Genomic DNA, 22,447 nt, shown 5'->3' with positions numbered 1-22,447 from the left:
GGCAATAAAGATGACAATATGTTCCTAGTAGTGCTGATGTTGGTCTGTGATGGAATTCAGGCTGTGCAAGGAGAATGATGAAAAGGTTAAGAGACATAAAATGAGATAAAATTGTCTCTTATAGTACTTGAGGGACTGAGCTAACCATTTAGGAGGAATTAATTGAGGGCAGGATGCTTGAAATTGAGATTATGGAACTGTTGATGTGGTTTAGCTTCTGACAAATAGGAATGAGTTTCAGAGATTGGATGGAAGACTGAAAGACACGTTCATTGAAAGAGATGATTATGGTACTGAAAGGCAATTTAAAGACAACAGATATAGGACATCCAAACACTATATTTTAACGAATTCTCATTTGGGGGAGAGTTGACTAGCTAAATATAAAGGTTTAGTGATGAACAAAAACCACAGGGTGGATGGATCAAACACAACAAATATTAACAATGTTGTGTATTGAGTGTGCTGGACTGCTGTCAGTTTACATGCATCATTTTATTATACGCATCAACGCAGGATGTTAGAGTAGTTACTATCCTTACTTTCCAGGTGATGAATGTGGGGGTCAGGGAGGTTAAGTAACATGTCCAAGGAACCCTCTGAATCTAAACTTGGAGCTCTTTGCCTTCATCCATGTACCTTGATGGGTACAGGTATGACAATAGAGCAAGTAATGTTAAAATCTTCACCCTGAGATGTGAATAATAGATTTATGGGATTAGAGGCTCTTGAGGGCAATATTGTATACAAAGCCCAGTAATACACCTTATCTCATTTAATCTACACACTAATCCTGTGTATTAAAGAATTTGCTAAGATCATGGGTCGGTATATAAGATTAGTATATAGCAGAACCTGGATCTGAAGTTTAATTCTCTGACCTTCTATTTGTATATTCCTTTCATTAGTTTCACCATCATTTTTCAGAGATGGCTCAGACAGAAACTTGCAAAAAATCTAAACAGTTTAGGATAAATATATTAATAATGAAACTATACTTAGTTATTTCTTTTTTAGAACCAAAAATTATGAGACCAAGATGTCTCATAATTCCTGTTTCCATGGAAACATTAATTAGCACAAAATGTAGCATTCTTCCTGTTTGTAGAGTGTATTTTCTATAAATTAATGCATTCATTCAATTAATATTTATTGAGCAAATAGTCTGCACAGGTGCTGTGTTTGGTGCAAAAAGACACAATGGGATAAGAGACATTCCTGCTCAGTACCAGACCTTCAGAACCTGAGATGCTCTCCAGGACATTTTCACACCTGTGGCAATTTAAGGCATTGCATTTGACCTAGCATACACTCAATCCCTTAGGACCTAGTTACCTAAGAGATCATTCCTCTCCCCAGTGGTTTGGCATAAAGTAAGATCAGCTGTGGTTCCCTGGTGATGGAACCTTAAGATTTGAACCTTGGAGAAACAGAACCATGGTGTTTTTCAAAAAAGCACTTTTTCTATTCCAAGTTCTAAATTTTAAAGCTAGATTTAAAAGCAACTTTTGTAAGACATTCTAACAGATTCAGTGGTACTGAATTATCCCTCATTCACCGTTTGGTCATGTCTTTTGCTAGAAATGCTATGTAATATTTTTAGTCTCTGGCTGTGAGGCAAAGACCAAGTAAGGCAGCACCCAGGGTACCTGGAGGTAAAAATAAAGGACCAAATATTTGTTGGTGGGATCAATTCTGTTAAAACAGCAGATGAACTTCAGCACAGGATGTCTGGGGTGCTTATTTCTACTCCAGCGAAATTTGTGCTCTTCTACTTCATAGTGCTACCAAGGAAGGCATATACATTAGTTCAAATTGAGCCTGGTGTCTACAACAGGGAAGAGGGAGGGTGTTATGATTTGCCTCCAGATTTAGATATATAAGTGGTGTTCCTAGTGACTGTGTAACATGTGTTGCCTCACTTCCCTCTGGTCTTAAAACATGTGAGTCACAGTGTAATTTAAGAATTACGTTCTGTCTCTTATATTTGAGAAAGTTAAGGGAGACAAATCAACAAGTTTAAAAAAATAAAAAAGCCAATCCTATATGTATTGGGTTTTTAGGACTCTTTCCAAGGTGCAAAATGTTTTATATTCTCTTTGTGTCTAATTTGGTGAACCGCTCGGTCACAAATTTAATTTATTCGAGTCATTTAATTTATTTGAGTCATTTCTGGAATTGTGAGACCACACATCAATCACATCTGCATCTCCTACAGCTTTAAGAGAAGCAGGTTAATACTCTTTTTGGGTTAGGGGAAGAGGTGCCACCTCTCAGCTCTGCTGCCACCAGCCAGCAGGCTGGTACAGAGTTTCCCGCTGCTGCAGGCCCCGCCCCGCCACCTCGCCGCGCTCCAGGAGGCCGCCAGGGGTGCAACGCGTTTCCCACCTGCTGGAGGATGTGGTGGAGGGCCGCCGCCTGACTCTCCTGCTCGCCGCGCCTCCTGGTGTGGCAATTTCCTAGCCTCAGAGAAAACGTGAGGAGTACGGGCTGGGAGGCGTGGGCCTGGGCAGTGAAGGGCGCTCGAGCCTAGAAGCCCAGGAGCCCTCCGGCTGCCTGCTCAGTCCCTCGAGGGCAGAGGCTCCCGGCTCCCAGCAGACCCACAAGTCCTCCGCGGCCCGCGTTACCTGGGGCTAAGCGCTCGGCTCAGCGCGCTCCCTCACCGGCCCAGCACGCCCTCTCCTTTACCAGCTCTCCAAGGCCGGACACACCCACAACCACAACCAGCTTTCGGGGCACTGGCGTCCGAGTTTAACTCAGTCCCCCACTCCCTCGCCGGCCCCAGCTGCACACCCAGCCCTTCTCCAGGTACCCGCAACCTCAGAGTCTAATACAAAGAGGCCAGTGTCTCCCGAGCCCTCGCCACCGTCACACCCGCCAGTGCCCACGATTCTTCGACCTCCACTAGGGTTGGACGCCGGGACCCTTGCTGCCCCACCCCCAGTGTCAGTCCGATTCTCCCAACGTTCTCCGAAATCCCGAGAGCTGGGGATCTCGACAGTCTCCTTCAACCTCTCGGTCGCCCCTCCAGGCCCTCGGGACCCGTCAAGCCTCAGCCCCCACCCCAGCCTCTCTCCTCCACGTCCCGGCCCCTCCTCCGGGCCCTCCTCCTTCCTCGCCCCTCCCGAGTTGGGGTGGGAGCGGCGGCAGCTGGAAGAGAAGGGATGAGGTCATCCTCTCCCTCGGAGTCAGCTGGTGGAGGAGAGGAAGCGGGAGGAGGGAGCGCGAGTGAGGGGAGGAGAGGAATGTACAGGTCCGAGGAGCGCCGCGGCGGCCGCTGCTGCTCCTGCTGCTGGCGGCGGCGGCGGCTCGGGCGGCAGCCGCGGGGCCGAGACGGCGAGCAGCGCGGGCGGCAGGCAGGGGCGCGCGCGGGGCGCCGCGAGCGGCTTGGCTCTGTGCAGGCAGCCAGGCGGCGCTCCTGCCGGCCCCGGGCGCGCCGCTAGCCCGGCCCAGCGCCTAGTCCGGCGGGCGGCGGGCGGCGGAGGGCTGCAGGCGGCGGGCGAGCCAGCTCAGGAGCAGGAGGAGGGGAAGCCGCGCCGCCGGGGAGGGAAGCCGGGGCGAAGCGAGGAGGTGGCGGGAGGAGGAGACAGCAGGGAAAGGTGTCAGATAAAGGAGGGCTCTCCACCGGTTTGGAGGCATCATGGCCGCTAAGTCAGACGGGAGACTGAAAATGAAGAAGAGCAGCGACGTGGCGTTCACCCCGCTGCAGAACTCGGACCACTCGGGCTCGGTGCAGGGATTAGCTCCCGGCTTGCCGTCGGGGTCGGGAGCCGAGGACGAGGAGGCTGCAGGGGGTGGCTGCTGCCCGGACGGCGGTGGTTGCTCGCGCTGCTGCTGCTGCTGCACCGGGAGCGGCGGCTCGGGCGGCGGCTCTGGGGGCTCAGGCGGCCCGGGCAGCGGCGTTGGCGGCCCAGGCGGCGGCGGGGCGGGCTCCGCGGCGCTGTGCCTGCGCCTGGGCAGAGAGCAGCGGCGCTACTCTCTGTGGGACTGCCTCTGGATTTTGGCCGCTGTAGCCGTGTACTTTGCGGACGTGGGCACCGACATCTGGCTCGCGGTGGACTACTACTTGCGCGGCCAGCGCTGGTGGTTCGGGCTCACGCTCTTCTTCGTGGTGCTCGGCTCGCTCTCGGTGCAAGTGTTCAGCTTCCGCTGGTTTGTGCACGATTTCAGCACCGAGGACAGCGCCACGGCGGCCGCCGCCTCCAGTTGCCCGCAGACTGGAACTGATTGCAAGACGGTGGTTAGCAGTGGGTCTGCAGCTGGAGAAGGCGAGGCTCGTCCTTCCACGCCGCAAAGGCAAGCATCCAATGCCAGCAAGACCAACATCACTGCCGCCAACAGCGGCAGCAACAGCAGCGGGGCCACTCGGGCCAGCGGCAAACACAGGTCTGCGTCCTGCTCCTTCTGCATCTGGCTCCTGCAGTCACTCATCCACATCTTGCAGCTCGGGCAAATCTGGAGGTACTGTATCAGGGGTGGGGGAAGAGGGAGAAAGGCTGCTGCCACTACATCCCCACTGCTTTGCTTTCGCACGAAAATCGTTTAGGGTTGCTGTGGGAGTAACCCTAGTCACTGTCTTTTAGTTCAGTTTTTTTTTTTTTTTTTGGAAACTGGTTTTTGCGTTTTTAAAATTTGAGATCATTACCTAGGGTGGGAGGGAAGTGAGAAACAAGGGAAAGGCAGCAAAGTATTTTTTGACCACCTTCCTTCTATCTTCCACTCTGCTTCACTAGCTTCTATGTCTTTATGTACTACACCCCCTTTTATTAGTGATACTGTTTCAGTGAGGAGAAAATTCCTGTCACATGTTTTAAAAATCATTTTTTATTATGTTGAGTTTGAAGTGTATGTTGTAATTTGGATAGATTCTTTTGTTCCCTGAGAGAAATCACTAATTATAGTTAGATGGGAGTAGTTGCTGCTCAAAAGTACCTACATTTTTAATTATCACTGCTAGAGAAGTCCTGTACTCATAATAGGGAGTTAAGTCAGGACACAGCTTGTCTACTTTGGAGAATATCTATGTATCTATCTCCAAATGTGAGCAGATATACTTTTTGGTACAGTTTCTGGTTGTCTGGCTGTATCCCCATACCTGATTTCTCATGTAACTCAGAACTCTGGGAAAAGGGTTGGTATCTCTTGTAGACATGAATTGTATTTGGCATCTTTATTGGCTGCTTTGCTATTTGTCATCTCTTCTACCGAGTCTTTTTACACAGATATCACTTCCTCTTATAAACTGGATTAAAAGGCTAAACTTCAGCCTAAAGAACCATTAATTCAGGTTTTTACCTGGATTCAAGAATTTAATGCAAGAGTATGCTCAGGAGTATGTTTTTCAGACTTTCACAGTTTTAAATAGCTTTGTGATGCTATATTTTACATCTATGAAAGTCATTTGTAAGGTAATATATAGAAACAGAATATACATCCCAGAGTTGGTTTTTGTTTTTTTGTTTTTTTTTTTTTAAATTATTTAGTTATGTATGCAATATAAGTAAACTGGGGAAACTTCTTAGCAAGTGCACTCATAGGTAACTATATTCTGTTGTGCTAGGGTCCTTTTCAATTTCCTTTGGAGCTATTCTGTGATAAAAGACTCAAGATCATCAACTAAACCAAGGTGTCCATTTGGAAGCAGCACAGATAATGTTTGAGTATAACTAAAAACCCCTTCCTTTATGTGTGAATAATAAATACTGTTTTCAACTGAGAAGAGCAAGTGTAATTTTTGTGCAAGCATTCTTGGGAACTTTGCTTTGTAAAGCAGGATATACCTTGCTGTAGACAGAGACCTTTCAGATTGTGAAACATTTTTTCCAAGCAGTTCATTCCTGAAAAAATGGTATGTAACAAATTGATGGTGAAGATCTCCATATTTTGGACTCAAAGGATTTTTGAAATGTTAAATTCAAAAGTTAAATTTGATAACTGTATTTCCCATGGTTGACTATTGTGAAGATTTACATTTGATGCTTTTTTTCAAGTTTGATGAACTGACATGCTTGATTTAATTACAAAATCATTTAGTGAATAGGATGCATATGATTAGCAGTTCAGTCTGATAATATAGTAAATGAAACTGAACATTTCATTTGCTAACTTTTGCAAACTTTATACTGAAGTTTGAAATCTCTTATATAATGCAAACATTTCTCAATTCTACTCACTGAAGAATTATCCATGTTTCCTATAGATTAATACTTCATGAAAAATCTGATATCAAACTTCATCAAAAATCTGATATCAAACTGAATAAGTCATAGTTGTGTTTTCTAGACTTTCTAAATCACAAATGTTTTCCTTTTTGGAAAATGATGTTTCATTATCTCAGAAGAAAAGATGTAAAAAGTGAGAAATAATTTGAAAAAGAAAAAGACCTTAACACAGTTCATCTCAGTGATATAGTCACTGGGTTATCTGGCCATAAGAAAAGCTATTAAGGGGGAGGAGGATGGAAGGTAAGGCTGAATGCAGAAGGAAACCACAGGCTGTCAGACAAATGCATTAACCAAGGCAATCCCTGGAGAAGCTGTGGTCACACATGGCTCCTTTTGTTAAGTATTTTTGCATTGCCTTCCTTGGAGACTTTGACGTTTATTCTTCTAATACATGGTGTTCTCAGAGAAAGTATTGTTGGAAATATTTTAGATGTTGTTCTATATTTTCAGAATAAGGTACTTAATATATAAATCTAAATTATCTAAGTTAATTGTTCTTGGATCCTGATTTTAGATATTGGGGAATGGTTGGATAACTTGGTGGAAGCATGACCAAAGGCTTAACCTTATTTTCTCTTGACAAAGTATTTATTAAAAAACAAAACAACTTTAGCTTAATGTAGGAAATTGGAAAGAGATTAGAAAGTTCACGGAACTTAAGATTCTTAAGGCATCCTTAATTGTTTCAAATTCTCTCAGTGTAAAATATTTGAATGAAACTATTGGGGGGGTAGGTGCATCTTTGATAATAAATTAGCAGAATATAATTCATTTCATATTATTATATTAGACCATTATCTGAAAGCACTGTGATTCTTTAAATTAGAATCAGCTCTCCTTCTGCCTTTTCTAAGTTTTCTTTTCAATGCATTGTATACAAATACTGCAGAAACACTAGGGTACTGAATGGTTCAGAGCTCAGAGGTCATTACTCATGTTTTAACATCTTACTTTCTAAGATCAATACAATAGATTTTAGCTAGGTGGGTAACTTTTCATTGTACTTCCATAAAACTTTAGTTATTTTTAGTTAAGGGCCAGATTCTAAAAGCTTTCTGTGGATAAAAGTCTTTGAAATAACATCAAAGTATTCACCTGTTCAGAAATAACTATTTGAAGCATTTTGGACATGATTTGCATGCCCTTATACATTTATTAAAAATGTCATGCTGAAAGCAATGATACATATTAATTAAAGTTTATTAATGGGAAATTAATGGCAGCTTTTAGAGTCACAGGAATTGATGCCTGTAAAGAGCCATTTCAAATAATGAAGTAAATTTTTGCTACATGTGAATAGAGCAATTATGATTTTCAAGGTACTGTGTCTGCAAATGAATGCGAAAGTAATTTTCATTCTTGTTCATTTCATATAATTCCAGAAGTTGCCAAAAGTGCATTTCATCCAGTGGGAATCACAAATGTCCAATCAGCATAGTTTTTAGTCTTTATACCTATAATCAGTTATGTCTGATGTTTTTTTTCCTTCAGAATTTTTATCTTACTCTTAAAATTCTATCTTGAATTTCCCCTTTGTATTTTTGTATGTGTTTAGGTGTTTTTTTTTTCTTTTTTTCTTAGCAAATAGGTACATTGAAACAAAGGATGGTAGAGTAAGGAATATTTTTCACTATTTTATTTTATCATTTTTGTTTCTGAATAGCTATCACAAGAGTTACATTCTTTTACCTGGTAAAAGAATATTTGTTCTGTTCCTCACATGCTTTGTATTCTACAAGGTATTAACCAGTGTTCTATTGGTTCAAATATATTGGCAAAATGAGAGGTTTAGCAGATAAATCTATATCTCTACAGCAAGAAAAAGTTTAATAAGCTAACATCAGTTGTCAGTAACTTTTTAAAGGCACAACTTGACAATGCTTATTCTACCACACAAAGCTGAGAAACATTGTTCTGTGCCATCCTTCAACCCGATCAAATGATAGTAAAAACAGCAATTTTATATGGTGCTTGAGAAGTCTACATATATTTCTATATTCCTCATCTAAGTTTTACAATAACCTAAGAGGAAGCCATTAGTATCTCTATATATGAAAAGAAAAATCATATATTCAGAGAAATTAAGTAACTGGCACAGAATTATCCGAACATTATGTTTTGTAACTGGGAGTCGAAACAGCCCTGTGTTGCCCTAAAGTCTATATATACTGTTTCTGGCTCAATTAGCTTCCCTTTCATGCCAATTTGGAGAGTAAGGACAACAACAGTAAAATTAACAGCTTACCTTCACTACGGTTGGCAATGTGGGAGAGGGAGGTGCATTTAAACAGGTTAGGAGAACTTTTAATAACACACCAGTAGTTAAATGGCAGAAACCAGATAATAAGCTGAACTTATCTAACTACGTTCAGTGTTCCTCATCTTGTACCAGTAAGACATGCTTAAATCCTAGCTGAGTAATACACCCTTGTGCCACTTAATGACTAAGTGGCATAGTATGTGAACAGGTAGAAAGTGCTTTGCAAATGATAAAGAGGTTCTAGATATAAGGAACAGGTGGGAAAGTAGAAGACAGTTTATGCCTTTGACTATTGAGCAAGTATTTTATTGATTCTGGGTTATTTCTGAATTCTGATAAAGATCAGGCAAGATTGGTGCCCTTTCCTGAGTTTATCAAATGGTTGTTTTTGGTGTATTTCTGTTCACACAACTGCATATTAATTAACTTACTCATTTGACATATACTGAGCTCCTACCCTATGCAAGGCACTTTGCCAGTTACCAATTATCCCAAGATGAGTAACATACATTCTGCTTTCAAGCAATCTACTGTCTGACAAGGAAAACAGAAAAGTAAACAGGCAGTTTCAATACAGGAAAATAAACACTGTGATAGAAACAGGAAACAGTAGTTCAGATAAAACTCTGGAGCAGAGAATATTTGAGCAAAGATTCCAATGTTGAAAAAAATTTGCAATCTGGATAATGCATGGTACTGATTGTAGAGCTTTGGATACAACTATGCATAAAGGTTGAGAGAAAGAACAAGGCAGTTTAGGTTATGTGCCTTGAATAGAGTGGGGAGAGATAGTAGCAACAGGTACAATGGAGAATTATTTGGGCTAGGAATGAAAGGAATTCAGAGTTTATTTTGAAGGCATTGGTGAACAAATAAAAAGGAGAAGTGTTAAGATTTTGTGAATGGTAAAAGTTGCAAGTTTCAGAAGATTTGTCATCAGCTCCCTTCTCACTCCATTTTTTCTATTTCATCCATGAAAATTCATTCCTTTTTAAATAGATTAGGTTTGGCTGTAATTGGAGTGTATAAATAGGCCCAACATGGGGGATGATTTGTTTTTTGAAAGGTTTGGTTGAAATTTTTAATTGTAATTATGCAAATCATTGATAAAAGTTTATTTTGTGTTGCTTTTTTCCTTAGAATTTTCCATAGGAGTCCTTCACTTACTGACATTTAAGTTTTCTGGTCCTTAGAAACTTTTTCCCTATATTTTTGTAAAACTGGTTTTCAGAGGACTTCCTTGCTTGCTTTCTTACTTGATCTTCTGAACAATTTTTAAGTAGCACTTTTATTTTGCATATATGAGTTTAACTAGGATTCCTTTGCAAATTCCCTATTGTTGGTGTGTCTGGACATAGTTTGGAAAACTGTAGGCAGCACTGTAGTAAAAGAGAAGAGAGTTGAGCTTGATCATCTTCCATCCCTGAGATTTTTATGACAATTTCCATCATTACATGTGGTTCCAAACATAGTGAACTAACCTTTACCTTTTTTTTTTTTTTTTTTTTTTTTTTGGTGATTGAAAGTAGTGGAGTTTGAAATACTGCAGTCCCGTCACTTTGAAATCTATTCATTGGTTTATAGACCTGGTATCTTCCCTGGAGCATCACAAATCCATGCATCTTCCTTGAGTGCAGGGCTTGGTATTTAAATCTGCATTAGCTAACTGATACAAATCTACACACAATCAGACAGTCCTCTGATTTATATTTAAGTTTCTGTGTGAGTTATGTATGAATAAATCTGTGTGGTAGGTAAACCTATTTTAGTATCTTTGCAATAACTAATGTAAAAATTGTAACTTTCCTACTTTATATACCTATAAAGTGCTTCATAATGGTGAAAAATAATTTATTGTATTCCAATGAAATTGCAGACTATTTTCACAGAGAGTAGTATCTACACAAGTACAAATATGTGTTCATGTTCGGACAGTCAGTAGCTTTGAAGGTCTTTTCTCAGTCACTTAAAAAAATATTCAATGTTAGACTGCACAATATTCTATTAAATATGCTCTGTATTTTACAGTTTGAAATAGTCTATGTATTCATCTAAGAAGCACCAGTGGCATACAGATAAATAGAATGTTTCCCCTCTGATTAGCACATTTCTTTGACTTGTTTTATTAATTTGAATGGCAACTAACTAGGTCTATGGAAGCAAGATTATGTATTAGAACTGGATTTATGATTTTTACACATTATTAAGTATAAGTCAAATACAAGGTGCAGCATGGTGCTAGTCACGGAAAATTCTCAGATGGTTATAAAATAGATGTAATGTATTAAAAGATTTTCCCTGAAATCTTTTTCCCAGCTAAATGATGATGCTGTTGGTAATGAATGCAAGGTTGGTCAAGAAGCAGGATCATGAGAAAGTTCAAAGAAATGCTCTAGTGTTTGTGAAACTAACATGTATATGAACACATGTTCAGTGAATATTTACCGATTTGTGAATCAAGGCTAGACAGCTTCTTTTGTTTTTATGAGTTAGCTGAACTTACTGCTTGGTTTTTTCTTGGGTTTCTAATGATACACTGAATCAGAAAAGATGCAATGTTATGTGGAAAAGATACCACAAATCACTCACGTATTTTTTTAGGTTACTAATATTAGGTAAGTGTGCCTAAGGTATGCACAACTGGCATGCTATGATTAGCAAGTGGGCACAATGCTTCACAGGTGGAAAAAGAACTATTCTTTAAGTCAAAGAGAAGGCTCCAGTCAGAGTTAAATTAAAAGCTTGTTCTGGTTTACTGTCACTAATTAATATTGTAAGAAATTGAATTTAAATGATACTGTATCTAGACCTGTACTTGTTAAAGAACAGGGATGTGTTACACTCTGCTAGAAGAAGAGAGCAGTGATCAGTGTTGATGAACATTTGTTTCATATGCTTTTTGCCATCTGCATTTCTTCTTTGCAGAAGTGCCTATTTAGCGCTTCTGCTCATTTTTTTTTTTTTTTTTGGATTGCATTGTTGGTTTTGTTTTTGTGGAGTTGTATGAGCTCTTCATAGATCTTTTGATACCAGTCCCTTGTCAGATCTATGGTGTATTTTCAGGGGGGTGCCTCTTGGTTTTGGTTACTGTTTCTTTTGCTGTACAGAAGCTTTTTAGTTTGATGTAGTCTGGCTTTTTCTCTTCTCCTTTGTTTTCCTTGCTTCTGGAGCTGAGTCCTCAAAGATTTCTAAAATTTGTATCATGGAGTATTTTGCCTATATTTTATGGTTTTATGTCTTACATCCAAACCTTTTATCCATTTTGAGTTAATTTTTTGTTCATGGTGTGAGATAGTGCTCTAGTTTCATTCTTTTGCATGTGACAGTCCAGTGTTCCTACCACTATTTAATGAAGAGGCTTATCATAAGGGAAGTGCACATCAAAACTCTAGTGAGATACCACCTCACACTGCTGAGAATGGCCCATATTAAAAATAACGAAAACAACGAGTGTTGAAGAGAGTGTGGAGAGAAAGGAACCCTGTTACACGTTCGGGGGAGTGTAGATGGGTCCAACCCCATGGAAAGCCATGTAGAGATTCACAAAACACGAAAAATGGATCTACTATACAACCCAGCAATTCCACTTCCCCAAAGCACAAAAAGCACTAATTCAAAAGGAAACCTGCACCCCTATGTTTACTGCAGCACTATTTATAATAGCTAAGATAATGGAAACCACCTAAATGCCCCCCAACAGATGAGTGGTATAGAAGATGTGGTATATATACACAATTGAATACTACCGAGTGCTAAAAAAATAAACTTACGCCATTTGCAGCACCTTGGAGAGAGCTGGAAGGGATTATGCTAATTGAAATAAGTCAGAAGGAGAAAGATAAATGGGTTCACTTATATGTACAATATAAAGACCAAAGAAAAGGTCAGATGAGGACAAACCTTGAAAACTAACTATAGATCTGAGACATCCAGAGGATGGGAGGGGGTGAGGCATGACAAGAGAGGAGAGTAGTAAAAACAGGAGGGGAAAGAGCACAATGGACTATGACTAAGGCTACCAAAAGTGGGAGTGTGATGGAGTGGGAGCAAACGGGAGAGGTGGGTCTAATGGAAGATTACTTGGAGTAATTGGAGTTTTGGTGGTGGATGTGGTGAAATAACAGACAATTGTAGAGGTGTAAACCTATACCCCTAAGCCATACACTGTGATGTAAATTAATATTACCTCAATCTAAGATACATATGTACACATACACATATATGTATGTGTATCTATCTATCTATCTATCTATCTATCTATCTATCTATCTATCTATCTATCTATCTCAACCCTGAGACGGCCTCATCGTTCACTGCTATGCAAGTCTGCGGCATCTATCTATCTATCTTTCTATTGAGAGAGAGAAAAAAGACAGAGTGTGTGCCTTTTCCAGATGGCAATTGCCTGGATCTCTAGGATGTTAGAGATCTGTTGTGAAACTAAACAAATTTCAAACCCATGATAATATATCAGATTTAAATTTTTAATTTAAAATTCAAGCATATATATTTAAAATTATCTGAAGTATGTCAAACGATTTTCTCATCATCATGATTCATAAGTAGGCTGTTTGAATTAGTTCTACTTCTTTTGTTAATCTGTGTACTTGCCCTGCTTCCCTGTGATGGAAATCTTTTTATATAAACAGGGCAGTGGGCTGTGTGTGGGGTGGGTGAGGATTAGTCAAACAGAAAATCCTACATATATAGAAAAAAATAGGAGCTACAGTGAATATGAGTCTAAAAAGATGTTATGACATTTATTTGACTTCCCATCAAGTGTAGACCATTTAGGAAGTACAAAGATACCTTTCTGAAACCATCTGGGAAAGTTCATCCATGTAAAAAGCAGTCTGACTTCCTCTTTCTGAAGTTCAGATAATAGTCATAAATAAAGATAGCAATTTGGGGTGGAATTCTCTACTTTTCAGGTCTTTTTTCAGTAGCAGAGCATCAATAATCAGAACAAAGGTAGACATTATAGCAGTAACAGTAACAAATGGCTCCCCATAACTTCTCCCATTAGTTCATGGCATAATCACTATATCATTGTAACAGCACCAATGAGGAAATTATCCTGGGGGAAAACGGGAAGGGATTTGTTAGGTTTGTTTTTTTTTTTTTTTTTTTTTTTTTTATATAGAGAGGCATGTTTTTATTTATTTATTTATTTGTTTGTTTTGTTTATACATGCACTGGGTACAGTCAGAAGCGCGGGAGGGTGAGAGAATTCACCAGAGCCAGAGCGGGGAGCAGAGCAGGCAGAAGGACCGAAGTACACTGCTGAGGGGAGCAGCGGGCGGCAGGAGATGTCTGCGCGCCATGTGGGACCCTCCTCTGGTGGCCGGGGAGCAGCCGGGGATTGAACCGGCGCCGCAGAGGCCGCGGGCAGCTTCGCAACCCAGTGCTCAACCACTGCGCCACCGGGGAGGCCCTGTTAGGTTTGTTTTGATAGACTTTCAGCTCATTAGTTAATTTCCTGTTTCATAAAAGTGAAAATTAAAAACAGTCATTTTTTTAAAATGTAGGTCAATTCCAGAAAACTCTCCAAAGCAATTTATAATCCTTGGGTCTCTTATTATACCATAAATTAGGAAGTATGTCCTGTAGGGTTTGATATTTCTAGAGGATTTATTACTATTAAAAGTAGCAGTTACAGATACTCTGGGATTTTTTTTCTGATTTGGTGATGGTCAGGTTTGAAAATTGAGTTGTAAGTGGGAACAGGTAATAGAAAACTATCCTAAAGAAAGCATAAAGTTAACTGTTTTCCTACTTCTGAAAAGTAATCGATCATCACAGTTATTTACAGATACAACATCTACCTACTTCAAAATAAGATTGGAATCAAATGGGTAAGGGGAGTAAACCTGAAGTTTTTATCAAAGAAACATGCCCTTGGTAACTGTAATTGAATCCCATTCTCTATTTTGCCAAGGAGACTGGAGTGTTGTATTAATAGATAAGGTATGCATTTATAAGCGATGAAGAAAAATTTAGCCATGAAAAAACTGAAAAAATGAAATATTTCATTGCATAATTATTGGTGAATTTTCAATCCTTGGTAGTAGCAGTAGGGAAATTGTACTGACCACCATCACAAAACATATCACAACATAGTTTAAAGCAGAACTCCATCACTTGGGACAAGTTTCCATTACACAAGTTTGTTTTAGGGGCAACAAGCATAAAGCATGAGTTGTGATAATGGACAGTTTCTGGAATTAACTTGATACTGTGGGTACTAATGGGGGCTGCAGGCTGAGAGTGTCTGACCTGAGAGCGGTGGGTTATCACAGAGACCAGGAGGCAAGGAGTCATTGTGGAGGTATAAGCCTTGCACACATCTTCACAAAGAGAAACATATTAGAAACCTGTAAGTAGTAAAGGGAAATTTGTTTCATTTATGTTCTCATTTTATAATTTCTGCCTGTTCAGATATTTAGACTAAGATGTGTATCTGGAGATGGAGTTACTATCCTGTTGAGATCAGGGCAAAGAGCTGGGGTCGAAAGCAGTTTCTCACTCAGCCATAGTTGATATGTGCAAATTGACTAAATCACTACTTGGTCACTGTAATCAGTTGCAGAGTTGCAAATGACAAATTCTATTGTATTCAGTCCCCAATGATAATCTTTTAAATGAGGGTTGCTCCAAATATCTGCTTAAAGTCATAGTAAGGAAACCTTATTAAAGATGGCATGCTCTCAAAGTCTGCTGTCCAAGAAAGAAGACAAGTGATGTTTACACCACTCCCTCCCCGACGCTGTCTGTGAGGACATACAAAGAGTAGGGAGCTGTGAGCATAAAGCTTGATCCCAAGGTGGGATCTGCTATCAGTAGCAACAGCATCTCATAGAAATTTCTCAGAGTTGCAGAATCTCAGGCTCACCCTTGACCTACCAAATCATAAACCACATTTGGACAAGACTCTCAGGGGATTATGTTGCACCCAATAAAGCTTGAGAAGCAGAGTGGCAGTTAACTCTGCTACTGAAAAGAGCACAATCCCTTTGAGCTGAAGTGGTCAGAGGAGGCTACTGTGATCTGGACATTAATGCAAAGTATGGTGAACCAGACATTGTAACTGAATTTGTCCCTAAAGTCAGCTCATCCATAAAGTAGTGAGGTTTGGTTGCTTAGAAATTTCATCAGTGATTGGCATGCATATATACATAAAGGAACCTCCTTGTAGACAATACTTGAAGCAAAAATAGGAAATCTTCCATTGGCAAAGAAAGTAAAGATTTTTGTAAAATCATAGCAAATCCACTACTTTATGGTTTCTTTTTTCATGAGTGATTGTTAGGAAAATAATTCAGCACATTGACAGCCCACTGCTCAGTTTTACACTGCACTCAAGCCGTACACCATTTGGTTACTTGGGATGGAGTTGTCAAGAGCAAACAAGGGGTGGTAAGAGAAGGAGAGACCTTCTCAGCAGAGGTAGATAATAAAGAAAACATTGAGTTCAGAGTGACCAGACACTGAGGCTAGGATTTGGAAAGAGAAGTGAAAATAAAAATGTGGGTGTGGCAGCTCTTACCAAGACCTAATGATTTTGCTCAGAAAGGTGTCTTTGTTGGGTCATTGTGTCATTCTTACTCATACTTTCTGAAAAGTAACAATCTTGAGGGGGAACAACAAAGGAGACCTCACCTGGCAGTCCAAGGTAGTGGAATAGGAAGTCAGGCTGCTGGCATTTCTCAACCTCAGCCTTTATCTGATAGACCAAAGAGTCTTTGTATCTATGAGAGAAGAGGAACTAAGGGAAGAATAGAAGAAAAGTGAACTAGCACTCCAGATCTGAGAATTTAGAAGATGGCTATAAGTTAACTGGAAAATTTTATTAAATAATACAGAAAGATGACCAAGTTGTTCCATGCAATTCACCTCCTCAAAGTTTTTCAGCCAGAAGGCCAAAAAGGCAGAATATACCATGGTCAAAATATGGTGGTTCAACCTGACTTCATGCTTTACCTAAATGAGAAATGTAACATTCATCAATAGGACCAAATGTGTCTGTGTCTATGTTGTAGATAAAGAATGAAAATGATGCCTTATTAGACATGTGTTTGCATAGATACATTATCAGTTTTCTTATTTCACATTAAACAAAATAGAAAATGTTGGTCTTCCTAGAAATGCTTCTTTTCAACATAATAATTTTTAAATTTTCCTTTTGTGCAACATCTAGTGTTGCTGTGTTGTCACTTTGTTGCTAAGTTTCCTCCCCCCATCTTTGTGCTAGGATTTGATTCTTTAATTTAGTCTTCTTAAGTGTTTCCATGGAGAGTTACTAAGTTAAGTTTTCTCAGTCTGCTTAGCAATCAGTAGATGTGATCACCTTACCAAGCTCTAGATTTGAGTGGTTTGAGTGGTTTCCAAATATGTCAGCTACCGGTAGCATATGGCTATTGAATATTTGAAATTGGTTCTTCCTAGTGAGATGTGTTGTTTGAAATACTCAGGTGGTTTTGATGGCAGATGTAAAAAAAAAACCATTATTAATATCGTAATTTTTACATGGATTATATGTTGAACTGGTACTATTTGATATATTGGGTTAAATGAAAGTAATTATTTAACCTAATTTCATGTTTTGAAATGTGACTATCAGAAAATTACAACCACATATGTGATTTACATTACATTTATTTTGTACAGAGCTGCTCTAGATGATGTTCTTGAGGAGTGAGAAGAGGGAAATCTGAAGTGAAATGTTTCAAAATACTAAGATAAGAATTTATGAGAAGTTACCAGGGAGACGGCAGTGAGTGGTTTCACTGACGAGGCAGGTTGACTTAATGGATTTTGCAAATAAAATTACCTGCTGGTAAAACTGACTCTTTAGGTTATAAAACCCCTAATGTGAGTAAAGCCCAGGGTGTTCCCTACTCCCACTTTGCTTAAGGCCTAAGGACATGCTGTGCTTACTTGGTGGTTTAATAAATAGTATTTGGGGATAACAAAAAGAACTAAAATTTGTAAGTGCCATTGTAACTTGTCAAGCACATTCACTCATACTAAACCACCCAGTCTTCTCAATTTAGATATTGTTATTGTTCCCACTGGAAGACAACAGACTAAACCTCAGAGAAGGTGGGCGAGTTGCTCAAGCGCACACAGCTACTCAGCAGCAAATACCTGCCCTCACATTTCGTGACTTCAGATTCCAAATCTCGTGACTTCAGATTCCAAATCTCGTGCTTTTCCCACTGCATCATATTAATCCAAGCTTATTCTAAGAGATTAAATGGAGAAACATTTCCAGACCTTTCAACTGTGCTGAAAACTTCAATGAGTTCAATTTTACTATGACATCAATGGGATTTAGTAAAGACCAATTATTGAATTGTCCTCTGTCTATGAGAAAAGTGAGAGAAACACTTGAAGAAGAAAGGTCAGATTTGAGTCTTTAATTTCCTGTAAACTTCTTAACCACAGGGTACACCAGATAATTTCTTAAGTCCCTCCAGTTCTATAATTATTTGAAATCTCATATGTAAACAGAGCGTATTAACCCTTATTATATTACTGGGGAAACAATATTCACATGTTACTGACTTGGGCTAGATTTCTGATAAACTCTTCCAGGATTGATATTCTACAGGAAACTTCAAACACAAAGACTATAGATCAATTTTATCCATGATGTGTCACTTTCATTTGATATCTACTGGTAAAATACATGTTATTTCTAATGGGAAGTGCATGACACTAAAGAATATACTAACTAAGCTCTGGACCTATGTGAATAGCATGTAATTAACCTGTATTTTATGGCCTTATTTACATGTAGTCATGCTTTGCATATACTAGTGTTCTCTTCCACTAGTTAAATTCATGAATCATGAATTTAACTGCAAGCATGCAAGGCAAACCTCCTGTCAATTACATCTCTCTCTGAAACCAGTAGGTTTTACATCTATGTGACATACCTTCAAATTCAACTCCTGAGACCTATTTCAGAGACCAACTCTATAATAGTCCAACATAGGCAAGTACTAGAAAATTCCTTCTCAAAAGCACATAGTTAAAAATTTGCAGACTCAGATATAGCTAGTTTTTGTAAAAGTAATTCCAGGTGTTCATTTCTAAAAAATCAAAAAGAACTCCCCTGTGCCTATTTAAAAGATGCCTCTCCAAAGTGGATATGACTTACCTTAAAAGGGTTGCCAACCGATTGGTCTGGTACTTATAATTTTTTTGGGGGGTGGCATTCCATGAAAATATATGGTAACCTTTTTCTTTTTAGTTCAGTAGCATCTTTACAAAGTGCAGTTTTTTTCAGAGAGACTGAGTAGTTTCCCAATGTATTTTCAATGTCCATGACATTAAATGGATTCCAATTTACTAGAAACTCTGTCATGGATAATACATAGTAGAAAACATGTATCTATACCTCCGTTATTTTTCTCATGATGTTCTTCTGGGTGTGCCCTTGATTGTGTGGCTATATAGGTTAGGATATGTTGGAAAGAGCAGAAGTGATCTAATTAAATGCAGCTAGTCTGGAGTGAAAATGTCTTCATTTATTCATTTAATAAATATTTATCAAACATTCACTGTGGGCAAGCTCTGGGTACACCAAGATTAATGAAATGCACTCCCTGAGTTTAAGGAGTTCACCATCTTGCAAGAGAGTCTCTAATTTAAAGTTGTTTACACTTCAAAGTGTCATGCATCATGAAGAATGGCAGGAATAGATTGTTTGGGAGAATGGACAAGGAATTGGGGCTTTGTTAGAAGGTTTCCCAGTGTGAACAGTATTTGCATGCAACCCAAAAGAATTTCAAGCAGAAAGAAAAGAAGGGAGGAAGGTATTTTATGCCTTGTTCTGAAAAGGTCTGAAATGGAAGGCTGGAGAGAAAGAATATATACAGATTAGTTGTGAGTTTGGGGTCTAACCATAGCCTTTCCCAAGGAATCCAGATTTGATCTGTTGGTGATTAGAAGCTCAGGGGACATGTTCAGATACAAATTTTAAAACAATTACCTTTTAGTGGTAGGAAAGATTGAATCACAAACTGGAAATATTGGAGAAGTAAATCTCCTGTACTCTTCAGAGTCAGGGAAAAGAAATTGTGGGTGAGGGGCAGCCTTGAAGCATATTCAGGTATTTAGCATGTGCTACAATGAGGAAATGAATGAAAGCACTTAAGTGGGCTTGGGTGGTTTTCGCTAAATATTCTGATAATACTGGTTAAGAACTCTATTTAAAGAGCTATTGGGAAAAGCATAAACATAAACAGAGTTGGGAGTATGTTAAATAAAGATGCTCTGTAAATGCAGGCTGGGCAATTAAGATTTACTCTAGTAAAGCTAAATACAGTATAGTGGATAATTAATGGGCCTGTGACAACTCAGTAATAACTACCCTGAACTTTTACAATAGTGCATTAACATATTGTGCATGTCAGAAGGAGGGTTTGCTTTTACAACCAACACCAGTTAGCTAGCAAATTTCCCCACAGAAGTTAATTAGGGATTCCTAGTAATGGAGCTTGCTGATTAACCCCCCTGAGCCAAAGGTGACTGACTGCTCTTCATTCATGGGTTTCTTGTTGAGTTTAAAAGGAGCTTGGTTGTAAATCTGATTCTCCCTTTCTTTGATTTCCTTCTCTGCAGATTTTAAGATTTATTTATTTTTGCATACAAGAACTGGGGTACAGGCCAGAGGTGGGAGGGTGAGAGGATTCACAAGAGAGAGTGGGGAGCAGAACAGGCAGACTGGCTGAAATACACTGCTGAGGGGAGCAGCGGGCAAGACCAGAGAGGTCTGCTGCTCCATGTGGGTAGCTCCCTGGCCAGCCTGGAATGGAACTGCTGCAGAGGCTGTGAATAGCTTCCCAGTGCTGTGCTTAACCCCTTGCACCACAGGGCGGCCACTCTTCTCTGTAGATCTTATTCCAGCTTTCAGTAGGATTTACCTTCCTTGATTTAGGAAATGTACATCTGTTCTCTTTGTAAGTAGGTGAATGTAAACTGGAAAAGACCTCTAGGCGAGGGTGTTGCTGGAATGGACTGGACTGCTTCAGGCATTAGGGTGTGGCCAACATACCACCTTTGATATTTGTCAGAAAAGGCTCACTAAGGATTCTTCAGAAAAAGTTACTTTTGAGACCAAACTAACCTTTTCTATTTCAACTTGAAAATTTTTATATTTAAAACTTGAAAATTTTTATATTTTTTATTAATAGACTTTTTAAAAGCAGTTTTAGGTTTGTGGGGAAATTGAATGAAAAGTACAGAATTCCTATACTCTGCCCTACCTTCCCATTCCCCTATTAACATGTTAGTGTGTGTAGGGTAAGGAAAAATGTCAGGCTTTTCTGCCCTCCCACCATCAGGATAGATGATGGATCCTTGCCGTCCTGAATACATGCCTGATGTCGGACACCTGGAACAGGGCGTGGGCATAGGTAGATGGGATTCACCTGGGCTAAGACTATGCTTTTTAAGGGTGGTGTCACGGGGATGCCAGCAGAAGCAGTGAAGCAGCAGAATGAACGGAAGAGCAGAGAAGCCGAGAAAGAAGCAAGAGAAGCAGAAGCCGAGAGAAGGCTGGAGAGCCCAGAGTGAAGACCTGCTGGGGGCTGGGAGGCCTGCCAGCCTACTGGCCCCCCAGCACCCCTGCCTGCCATGTACCTGGTAATCCCAGTAAAAAACTGCAAAACCACTGAGGACTCTGACTCCTCCTTCACCAGGTCTGCTGGATCAGAAAATCTACACTGTGCCCATGTCCCGCCCTGACAGTGTGATACATTCAATAGAATGTATCTAACACAACAAATATCAACAAATTATCATTAAGTACATGGCTTACATTGGGATTCACTCTTTGTCTTGTAAAGTCTATGGATTTAAAAAAAAATGTATGATGATAATTGTCCACCATACAGCATAGTTTCATGGCCCTAAAAGCCCCTGTGTTCTACTATTCTTCTGTAATTCCCTCCTTAGCCTCTGGCAACCAGAGTAACTGTAACTGTACTTTTGTCTGTTTCCGAATACAGTCGGATAGTTGAGATCATACCGTATTTAGCCTTTTCAGATAAGCCTCTTTCACTTATCAGTAAACACTTAGGGTTTCTCCATGATTTTGTGACTTGGTAGCTCATGTCTTTTTAGGGTTGGGTGATATTCCAGCATATGGATGTGATAGGGGGAAAGGATGTCCTGAGCAAACTCCATACAGGCTTTGTGGACTCCACCCCCACGACACTGGGAACTACAAATCCCATGACCACCGAAGAGAAGGTTGTGAGGACCTGAGGGTGGAGTTAAGCAATTAGGCTCTCAGGTTTGGGTATTGAACTGGCCATGTGGTCGGGAGTCTCCAGCTTGGCCATGAGGCATGCTAGGTTTTTGCCAGCTCGGCGGGTCATTGGGATTCCAGGTCAGCGGACCGGGTAGGATGCCTTTACGAACTTATCTCCCTCCTTTCTCCCTGAGTTATTCATTTCCCCTTCCCTTGTAAATAAACCTTTTATCAGCCTTTTGTGTATGTCTGAAGTTTAGCATTAATAAATCCCCTTTGAGCGTGTGGGTGAGGACCCACAGTCAGGCAACCCCGTTTTATATTGGGCTTTGCCCTTTAACAGCTGCACCAAAATTAATTTATTCATCTACTGAAGTGGTGTCATTTTTGGAGTCTGTGGGTTTGGAGTGCGGGGTCCTTGGGTTCACTCTGGGAAAGGTTTCACCAGAGCTTCCGTTTCAGCAGCATGTGGCGAGTTTCTCCACAAGACAGAGACGGTAGTTATATTTAAAGGGCGGGTTAATTAGGAAAAAGGACAGAAAAGTAAAGTACACTTGCATAGACAAAAGTGGGCAAAAAGAGCTGCTAAGAGGCCTGCATGGTTGCAGGCAGGTGTCCCTGAGGAGAGCAACCTCCACTGAGGGAGGTCAATGAAGGGAAGCTCTGGGGTGGTAGAGGTCATGCGCCGGCAGGAAGCTG

General features: G+C 40.2%; 1 protein-coding gene across 1 annotated transcript in view; it reads left to right on the top strand.

Moving 5' to 3' along the window:
• The first annotated feature begins 3,635 nt into the window (after positions 1-3,635).
• Positions 3,636-22,447, top strand: part of XKR4 (XK related 4) — a 421,855-nt gene continuing 403,043 nt past the window's right edge. The window contains exon 1 of the mRNA XM_084230333.1: positions 3,636-4,461. Coding sequence (XP_084086459.1) covers positions 3,641-4,461 — 821 coding nt within the window. The 5' untranslated portion in view covers positions 3,636-3,640. The remainder of the gene's footprint in view (positions 4,462-22,447) is intronic.

Source organism: Talpa europaea (assembly GCF_964194135.1).
Source record: "Talpa europaea genome assembly, chromosome: 3".
Taxonomy (NCBI): Eukaryota; Metazoa; Chordata; class Mammalia; order Eulipotyphla; family Talpidae; genus Talpa; species Talpa europaea.
Note: the sequence above shows the minus strand (reverse complement) of the source record. Positions and strands in the feature narration are given on the sequence as shown.